General features: G+C 43.4%; 1 protein-coding gene across 1 annotated transcript; it reads left to right on the forward strand.

Moving 5' to 3' along the window:
- Positions 1-527: 527 nt before the first annotated feature.
- Positions 528-7,684, forward strand: LOC132841184 (zinc finger BED domain-containing protein 4-like). The gene is made up of 2 exons (XM_060863441.1): positions 528-4,115; positions 4,378-7,684. Exon 1 carries the CDS (start codon positions 2,322-2,324, stop codon positions 3,699-3,701), a length of 1,380 nt encoding a protein of 459 aa, XP_060719424.1. The 5' UTR covers positions 528-2,321; the 3' UTR covers positions 3,702-4,115; positions 4,378-7,684.
- The last annotated feature ends 3,010 nt before the right edge of the window (positions 7,685-10,694 follow it).

Here is a 10,694-nt window from a genome sequence, read left to right on the forward strand (position 1 = left end):
CGTGTCGAGTAAAAGACACAACAAACACACAGCACAGTCTTAGAGGTGTTTTTCACAGTCACAGTTTTCAGTGTTTGTAGACAGAATAATTGTCATCAGTCGCTCTGCGTAACAATCACACCATGTATTGAAAAAGCACTGAAGAGTCGACTCGGCCTGGCGTTTAGTGTCTTTAAGCTAACGGTAGTAAGTCGTGTTAATGCACACAGCATAAAGACAACCTGACTGACCTGAGAACAGAAGTCCTTCACTTCATTTCTAAAACTTCCTTCATAGGAATATATTAGCACAATGCTACATGATACAGATTTACTGTGTGTGATGACTGATTGTTGTCTAGTTTTCCTCTTTTTTATTAAGACACACATCAGCTGTGTTTTAACCAGAGTAACAGTTACTTTCCACATTTTCACATGGAACAATTCACATTTGTAATCATGCATAAAATCTTCACACTGTTTTATTTACTTTCACAGGCTATGATGAGACGTGAGTATAAACCCCTTTTCTGTGCTAATGATGTCTTGATGCTGCATGAATAATATATTTATTGTTCAGATGAAATAGATTAGACTGTGCTGTGTGTTCAGAGTGCAATAGCACATAGATATCTGAGCATCATGAGCATAGTGTAGTGAACACAACAGACTGTGATCTCTAACAGAACATTCATCATGCTGGTGTCTAGTTTGTCATTTAGTGTTGTACAGACACACAAATCTGACCTACACTCTAAAAAATAAAACGCTGGCTCAACTTAAAAAAATTAAGGTAACAATTTGCATGCATCTTTTTAAGTAGCTTAAACCCAATCATTATTAAGTAGATATCATGAACCTTTTATAGTTAGACTAACCCAATGTGTTTAGTACAACCAACTTGATTTGACAAGCTCTAAGAGCTTAATTAAGTTGAAACAAGTTTTGGTGACATTAAGTGGTCAAATTACATAATTTCAGCTATTCTAACTTTTTTTTTTATTCCATTCTACTTAGATATGTCCATGAAAATTGTTACCTTAATTTTTTTTTTAAAGTAACTTATTTCACTTCAGTCAGGAGAAATAACACAGCAATTCCAGTTTTATGATGAAACTGGTTCATTAAAAAACCAATGTCAACTTATTTACAAAAAGGTTTTAACAATGCTTTGACAAAAAGATAATTATTCAGGACTAAAGTATTTTGCAAGTAAAGTCAAGTAAAGAATCAAGTATTTTTCTTAGTAACCTGGTAGGTACATATCAGAAAAGAATTAATTAAAATAATAATAATAAATCACAGGGAACGTGAAAAATGAATTACAACAACAGACACAATTGCTAGATTATTGGGTCCACCGAGCTGAAACTAAAAGTTTTCTTCCTTTTTTTAAATAATATTGCAAAGTATTGAATTTTACCTTCATCACATAAACTACAGCCCCCATAAAGTCTCAAACAAATACAACACGGTAACCTTCATGTAAAAAATTGTCAATATTACAACTGCTGTTCGTGTATGCACAACAAAACTTTTACATGAAACATTTCAGGAATACAACAGTTTATTGTTTAAAGACATTACCTTCGGGCTATCTTTCAGACCATCCAGCTCAAGAATTTTTTTCTGAAACACCTCAGAAGTATTTTTTAGGTCCTTTGTGTAGCTGAGGTTGAGAGCATATATCAGCCCCATTAGCAGGGCACAGGCTCTGGATGCATTCAGGTCTTGCAGGACTTGCTTTCCCTCAATAATAATACTGGCGTTGGCTGGGTCAAAATCTGTGGCACCTCATCATCCTAAGTAAATCAATGTCAGTGTTTTAAGTCATATTTAAAAATGAGTAATACAAAGTACAATGTATTTGAGTGTAAGTGTCTGATTTACATACCAAGTGCTCTTTAGAGAGATCTTCCTCCTTTTCTCCAAGATATACTATTAAGGAATGTATAGCAGTCTCTGTCCTCCTTTCCACAGAAGCATCCTGTAAAGAAACAGGACATTAATGGACACAGGGGTTAAATCTTAGGAGTTCAAATTTACTACACATGAAAAATTGCAAACTTAAGAAATGTGTCAGCTGCCTAACCATATAATAAACATAATGCAGCAGATTGTATATGAAAGAAAATAAAAACTCAAATGTTTTAATGGCAAATTTACAAAAAGCTCAAGGTTTACAAGGTTACAGAATGGATCAACTGCGAAAACGTAAGCGTCAGCAAAGCAGATAAAAATGGCGCGCACACACATTGTCATGTTAGGTATTGTGCTTAAATGAACTTGCTTATTATTTAACTATTTAACTTGTTACAGGTTTATGTATGTATTTATGTATTTATGTATGTATTAGGGGTGGCACGGTACATGAAAAAACACCCGAACTGTTCGGTTCGCTTGTCTCGGTTCGGTTCGTTTGTGCGTCGCACGGTTCGACGCATGCACAATGTAGCCCTGTGCTCAGTTTCGCCTCAGACAGTTTCGCGCGAACATACATATAGTGCTGCAGAAATCGCACGTGGAGGAGATAATGAAGGCTGCCCGGAGTTGGCAGATGCGCCCGCGTCGTTCAAATCCGGTGTGTGGGAACATTTTGGATTTCATGTTACCTACGATGACAACGGAAATAAAACAGTAGATAGATGTATTAGAACTGCGACTGTGTGCAAGCATTGTGCAAAATGCATTCAATATGCTAATGGAAACACTTCTAATATGACACTTCATTTAAGAAGACATCACGCCAATGTGTTGATAAGCACAAACAGGAGAGAGCCGGTTAGGAAACAACCTCTACTGTCCGCAGCATTTAAGCAACCTCTCAGTGATAAGTCGGACAGGGCAATAGATATGCAACCGTGCAGTGTGATTGAGAGTAAAGGATTTCATCAGCTGATGAATGTACTCGAGCTGCGGTTTAATATTCCCTCTCGCCGACACTTCGGCACGACTGAAAGTTTCCTCACGGTGACCGCTCACTATATTACTTCGGAGTGGGAAATGAGAAGCTGTGTTTTGCAAACACACCCCATTTATGAAAGTCATACCAGTGAGCATCTCTCTGAAATGCTGACTGACGCGGTGGCAGAATGGAAATTGGAGAGGGTAAATAGCATAATTCCTGTTACTACAGATAATGCTAAAAATATAGTGAATGCTACCGATTTAGCAGCGGGACTTGGGCCACAGATCGGGTGCTTCGCACACACAGTTAACCTTGCAGTCAAGAGTGCAATCTCACTAAACCAAGTATCCCGACTCTTGGAGAAGGTTAGGAAGGTGGTTAGCTTCTTTCACCGAAGCACAACAGCTGCCCATGCCCTGAAAACCAAGCAGGATATGCTGGAATTGCCTGTTCACAAACTAATTCACGACGTAACAACTCATTCGAACTCCAGATACGACATGTTACAATGTTATGTGGAGCAACAGGCTGCCATCTACTCTGCCATAATGGACAAGGATATGAAGAAGAAAGTCAATGACATTGCATTGTTAACTGAAAGTGAGACAAAACTGGCAGAGGGTCTCATTAATATTCTCAAACCTCTGAAGAATGTAATCACCCTCATGAGCACCAAAACATCCCCCTCAGTTTCAACGATTATCCCACAGCAGAAGATGATACAGAAATCCATGACATCAAGTGCAGAGGACAGTACCACCATCAAAGAAGCTAAGGCAGCCATCACTAAAGACCTTAAAGGCAGATTGTCATGAACACAAAACAGAGCGGACCCAAACGCAGGATAGCATAAATCAAAACAGGGTTAATAACTGAAAACATGAAACAGGACGCAGACTAAGGACAGGACAAACCACAGTAGATGCCGCGCTGCCCAAAGCAACGCGGCACAGTTAAATACACAAAACAATGAGAACAATAAGGATCAGGTGTGATGACAGGGAGGAGCAGACGAAGGCGGTGCAGACACGTGACGAGAAACATAAACAAGTGCACGTGGCCAGAGTCCGGGCAGAGTCCTTACACAGATACAATGACCCTGGTGTTCAGGATTATCTGCACAGAGCCACAGCACTTGATCCAAGATTCAAGTCCCTGCCTTACCTGGAAGAAGCCTGTGTTCAATCTACGATGATCTAACCACGGACATTGCGGACATTGAAAAGCAGGTATTGTGTTTGTTTTTTGTATCTAACTTAAATTTGATTTATTTAATATATTATTATTTTTTAGTTTTTTATCCTAATGATAATTGCTGTTTTATTTTTTTATTTTATTTTTTGGACTAAGCCAAGCATATTTAATCTATTTGTGCCTTTGTGAAATTTTTCTATTCCCCACTGCCCAGTAGAGAATAACTTTTTGCTGCCATGAGAGCTATTCGTTGTTATTAACATTTCCAAAATGTCTATTTTGTCATATACTCATCAGGGTCAAAGCAGTGAAGCCCAAGCGGCCAGTTCATCCTCAGGAGCGGAGCCAGGGCCATCAGAGACCTCTCCTCCCAAGAAAAAATCTTCCGTGGCAATGTTTTACTTTACGGAAGATGCGCACGGAGGTTGAGGAAGGAGTAAACAGGCGTAGGAGTTAGGAGGAATTACAGTTTCACTTACGTTCACTTACTCGCACTCTTAATGCTACTTTACACTTAAATGGAACTTAACTTCACTAAAATTAACAAACTTAACTGAAATTCTCTTAACTTAACTGAACTTAATTGCTTCAATTTCTGTTTTCTTTACATTAATTTTGCTTAATTTTCTTCATCGCTTTTCCCTTCACTTGTTTTTGCTTTTTTTGTCACTCTTTCCTCACTAACATCTGCCGGTCGTTTTAATAAAAACCTGTCTGGTCGGCATATCAGATGCGGTGTAGTCGCACAAGTTAAATTTGTTTAACGGATCCAACGGTCAAAATGGATACGAAATTAAGGATCCGCAGATGGTCGGCACCTCACGCAGCGACTTTGCGACTCTCCATAGGAAATGAATGACTTCCTGTTTATCGGCCGTCGTTTGTCGTGTGCAGTGGAAAGGCGGCTTTAACCGAGTGAGACGCGGGAAGCTGAGGCGGGGGAAACAGAGCACACGTGGTTGTTGGGGATCTTTGTTTCGGCGGTGGCGGCTCGGATGCTCGTATCTCAAAAATTTGTTCGTATTTCACGGCAAAAATTTGGTCGAATCACAGCTCGTATCTCAAAAAATTTGTATGTCAAAGCACTCGTTTCTCGAGGCATCATTGTACTGCACTTTAATTTCAAGTGAAAGAAATGAATCCTCACTCTCAGGGAATAGAAGCATTGTTTATACTGTTTTTGTGTTAAGGTGGTTAAACTTATGTTTGACTTTGTGATTATGGCCATTGCTATTGTTATAGCCTCATTATATTATGGTATTACATTATATTATATATTTATGTTTAAAATATATTGACTTGTTTAAAAGACAGAGCTTGTAAGAGTTCCTCTCTTTTTTTTTTTTGTAAAAGCTACACTGAAGTTGGCAGTTTGATAAATGCAAGTTAATCTCAGTCTTTGTGTGCTAAAAATGCACAAGTTCCTATAGAGATAACAATACACATTCTCCTTTTTTTTCCAAATAAAGAAAAGCATGTCATCATCATGTCTTCTCTCTTGCTGTATCAAAATCTCACCTAGCTTTTACTCAGAGATGGTCCCAATAATGTGCTTAAAGTCAAGTCAGATTCAGTTAGTGCATGATTACATTACAAAAATGTTAATACTGTATCCTAAATTGTGAATAATTAAGCTAATAAGCTATATATCAAATGCTGAAGGAAATTTCTGGAGTGTTGAAGATTAAAAGAAAAAATAACAACAAGAACCGTACAGAACCGAAAACCGTGACCCTAAAACCGTAATACGAACCGAACTGTGGGTTTTGTGAACCGTGCCACCCCTAGTATGTATGTATGTATGTATGTACGTATGTGTATGTAGATATGTATGTATATAGGTAGGTATGTATGTAGGTATGTATGTAGGTATGTATGTAGGTATGTATGTATGTATGTAGGTATGTATGTATGTAGGTAGGTATGTAGGTATGTATGTAGGTATGTATGTATGTATGTGTATGTATGTATGTATGTATGTATGTATGTATGTATGTATAGGTATGTATGTATGTATGTGTATGTATGTATGTATGTATGTATGTATGTGTATGTATGTATGTATGTATGTATGTATAGGTATGTATGTATAGGTATGTATGTATGTGTATGTAGGTATGTATGTAGGTAGGTATGTACTGTATGTATGTATGTGTATGTAGGTATGTATGTATGTATGTAGGTAGGTATGTATGTATGTATGTAGGTAGGTAGGTATGTATGTATGTATGTGTATGTAGGTATGTATGTATGTATGTGTGTATGTGTATGTATGTATGTAGGTATGTATGTGTGTGTGTGTTAATCAACCCAGTGTAAACTTTAAATTCAGATGACACTAAACATGTTCGATGTCAATTAACATCATTCAGCTGCCACTGTAAAACAAAACATAAAGTCTATTTTGAAAACACTAGCTAGCTAAACGTCTGTTAATTTTAGAATCGATGAATTAGCTTAGGTCAAACTGTCTTTTCAGTTTAGTGTGTGACAACAACGATTTACTTAAGTAAAGTTGGCTGCATATTCATTTTGTTTCATATTTAGGTTTATATGTATTTTGTCCACCACGGAGGAAAGCTGATTTTGAGGAAAACGCGGTTGTAGCTGCCTGTTATGAATGAAGCACCTGCCTTGTCTCCTGACCGCCACCAGAGGGAACCTTCACCGGAGTTCTAACGACTCCCGAACTACATCTCCCACAAGCCACCGCTCCTGTCATTACCACCACCAGCTGATCCCAATCACAGGCGTTCTATAAAACAGGATCTTGAACTTCCCTTCTCTGCGAAGTCTCGATTTGCCTCTGCTATCGGTCTGAGCGTTTGTCTGTCAGTGTATTCATGGTTTTGACTCTGTTTTGGTTTTTGCTCCCATTTGTTACTGTCTGCCGCCTGCCCCGACCTTCTGCCTGTATTACCGTTTCTGATTTCTGCCTCACCTTTGATATTGTGACTGCCGATTCTGACCTACGCCTGTCTGTACCTCGAGCTTGTATTAAAAGCGTGCACATGGATCCTCAGTCTCATGACTTGTCATTACAGAAGACTTCGCCGCCACATGATCCAGCCGCTGCCTCACAGCTCGTCTCTCAAGTTCAGCCAGTCAGCGACCACTCCCGACAGCTGGCTCACCTCGCGTCGCTCACGGGAGAACTTGTCACAGCCCTGCAGCACCTGCAAAGTATCCCCACAACCGCCAGCATGATCCCCGCGGCCACTAATCCACGGCTCGCCTTCCCGGAAAAATTCGACGGTGACCCGGCGAGAAGCAGGGGTTTCCTTATGCAGTGTTCGCTGTTTGTGACACAACAACCGGCTATTTATCCTACCGACGCCAGCCGTATAGCCCTGGTTTGCACCCTGCTTACCGGAAGGGCTCTGGAGTGGGCCACCGCCGTATGGAGAGAGGATGGATCAGCGTTCTCTTCCTTCAGCCACTTCCTCGCCCAGTTCCGCAGCGTATTTGATCACATCGCTGGAGGAGAGAGCGCAGAGGAGCGTCTCCTGAATATTTCCCAGGGGAGTCACAGCGCAGCGGAGTATGCTTTAACGTTCCGCACACTCTCCGTTCAGACAAATTGGGGGGAGAGACCTCTCAAGCAAACACCGCGCTGGCCACTCCCGTCAACCCCGACCTCCCGGCCGAATATCATGACCTCATAGAGGCTTTTAGCAAGGTCAAGGCTACCAAGCTTCCTCCTCACCGTCCCGGTGACTGCAGCATCGAGCTGCTTCCCAATGCCACACCCCCGAGAGGCAGAATCTTCCCGCTCTCTCAGCCAGAGACCGAGGCCATGAATACTTATATCGAGGAGGAACTGGAAAAAGGGTTCATCCGGCACTCCGTGTCACCAGCATCATCCGGCTTCTTCTTCGTAAAGAAGAAGGATGGGGGCCTCCGCCCGTGCATAGACTATCGAGCTCTGAATGACGTGACCGTCAAATTCCGCTACCCGCTCCCCCTGGTCCCCTCAGCCCTGGAACAGCTGCGCCGGGCCAGGTTTTTCACTAAACTGGATAACTTGATCCGCATCAGAGAGGGGGACGAATGGAAGACCGCCTTCTCCACCCAGTCCGGCCATTACGAATACTTGGTCATGCCGTTCGGCCTATCTAACAGTCCATCCGTGTTCCAATCCTTTATCAATGACGTGTTCCGAGACATGCTGGATCGATGGGTAATCATTTACATTGACGACATACTAGTATACTCTGAAACCATGGAGGCTCACGTCCAGCATGTACGTGCAGTGCTGAAAAGACTGATTCAACATCAGCTCTATGCTAAAGCAGAGAAATGCGAGTTCCACCAAACCTCTACGTCTTTTCTGGGTTACATCATCTCCGCTGGAGGGGTCGCCATGGACGAGTCCAAGGTGGAGGCAGTGTTAAAATGGCCCCGGCCCCAGACTGTCAAGGAATTACAACGCTTTCTCTGCTTCGCTAATTTCTATCGCCGCTTCATTCGTGGATTCAGCACCGTCGCGGCGCCACTCACGTCTATGACAAAAAAAACCTCATCCCGTCTGTCATGGTCACCTGAAGCAACTCGAGCGTTTCACCTGCTGAAAGAGCGCTTCACAACCGCTCCCATCCTGCATCACCCTGATCCGGTTCGGCCGTTCGTAGTAGAGGTAGACGCATCCAGCACAGGCATCGGAGCGGTGCTCTCTCAACGACAAGGTCCGGCTAACAAGTTGTTCCCATGTGCTTACTATTCTAAGAAACTATCTACCACGGAACGCAATTATGACGTGGGGGACCGTGAGTTACTGGCCATGAAAGCGGCCTTCGAGGAGTGGAGACACTGGCTAGAGGGCGCCCAACAGCCGTTCACGGTTATTACGGACCATAAGAACCTCGAATACCTACGCGCGGCCAAGCAGATGAATCCCCGTCAGGCCCGATGGGCCATGTTCTTCACATGGTTCAATTTCACAGTAACCTACAGACCCGGTTCGAGAAATATCAAAGCCGACGCACTTTCCCGCCTGAGTAATGGACCTGACCAACCCTCTCGGACAGAGGCCATTATTCCCGAGACTCGAATTATCGCTCCAATCCAATGGGACATCATGACCCAGATCTCCCAGGCCAACGCGCTATCTCCACCTCCCAACGATTGTCCCGCTACCAAAACCTACGTACCCGAGACCTTACGCTCCGCCCTGTTACATCTGTTACACACTACACCCAGCTCCGGTCATCCCGGCGTATCAGCCACGCTCCATCTGGTACGAAACACTTTCTGGTGGCCCTCTCTGTTCCAGGACACCCAGGAGTTTGTAAGGAGGTGTGCCGTGTGCAACACGTCCAAGTCATCACATCAGCTCCCGGCAGGCTTACTGCAACCTCTACCCATCCCTCAACGGCCCTGGTCTCATATCGCCATCGATTTTATTACCGACCTGCCCAAGTCCGATAACTGTACCGTCATCCTCACAGTCGTAGACCGGTTCTCCAAAGCGTGCCGCCTGATTGCGCTACCCAAGCTACCCACGGCTTTCGAGACAGCTGAAACCTTGTGCAGTAATGTGTTCCGGTTCTACGGCATTCCCGAGGACATCGTCTCGGACAGGGGCCCACAATTCACTTCCCGAGTGTGGGCAGCTTTCTTCAAAAGACTGAATATGAACGTCAGCCTAACCTCGGGATACCATCCACAATCCAATGGGCTAACCGAACGTCTCAACCAGGAGCTCACTCGCTTTCTTCGTTCCTACTGTCACGATCACCAGACTGACTGGAGCAAATATCTAATGTGGGCAGAATACGCACAGAACTCGCTCATCAAGCCAGCCACCGGTCTCACGCCCTTTCAATGTGTCCTCGGATACCAGCCTCCCCTGTTCCCCTGGTCCGGTGAACCCTCTGATCTACCTGCCGTAGATGATTGGTTCCGTAAGAGCGAGGAAACCTGGAGCGTGGCACACCGCCAGTTACAGAGAGCCATCCGCCGCCAGAAGCGCCAAGCCGACAGACGGCATAGACCACATCCTGACTATCAGCCAGGGCAATGGGTATGGCTCTCCACCCGCGACATACGACTCCGTCTCCCCTGCAGGAAACTCAGCCCCAGGTGACGGCGGGATCTTGAACTTCCCTTCTCTGCGAAGTCTCGATTTGCCTCTGCTATCGGTCTGAGCGTTTGTCTGTCAGTGTATTCATGGTTTTGACTCTGTTTTGGTTTTTGCTCCCCTTTGTTATTGTCTGCCGCCTGCCCCGACCTTCTGCCTGTATTACCGTTTCTGATTTCTGCCTCACCTTTGATATTGTGACTGCCGATTCGATTGTACCTCGATTGTACCTCGAGCTTGTATTAAAAGCGTGCACATGGATCCTCAGTCTCATGACTTGTCATTACACTGCCTCTCTAAATTACTACGGTAGAAAAGAGGTGTTTTTTGTGTAGTAACAGCGTTTAGCTCAGGAGTTATTGACTCGGGGAAACTCCGATCTGTGAATATGCGGCCAACTTTACTTAAGTCAATGATTTTTTTGTGTATAAGGTTGGTAGCTGCTGAGATTAAAACAAAGCAAAAATATTAACTTACCTATATAATATCCTAGTAGTCCTTCTCTGGCAGCAAAACACGTCCGGGCAAATTCCAC

This window comes from Tachysurus vachellii, chromosome 26 (genome assembly GCF_030014155.1).
Source record: "Tachysurus vachellii isolate PV-2020 chromosome 26, HZAU_Pvac_v1, whole genome shotgun sequence".
In the NCBI taxonomy this organism is placed as follows: Eukaryota; Metazoa; Chordata; class Actinopteri; order Siluriformes; family Bagridae; genus Tachysurus; species Tachysurus vachellii.

Bases quoted from the DNA above. Each gene is read 5' to 3' on its own strand.
- LOC132841184 (XM_060863441.1), top strand. From the start codon at position 2,322: ATGTATGTATTAGGGGTGGCACGGTACATGAAAAAACACCCGAACTGT.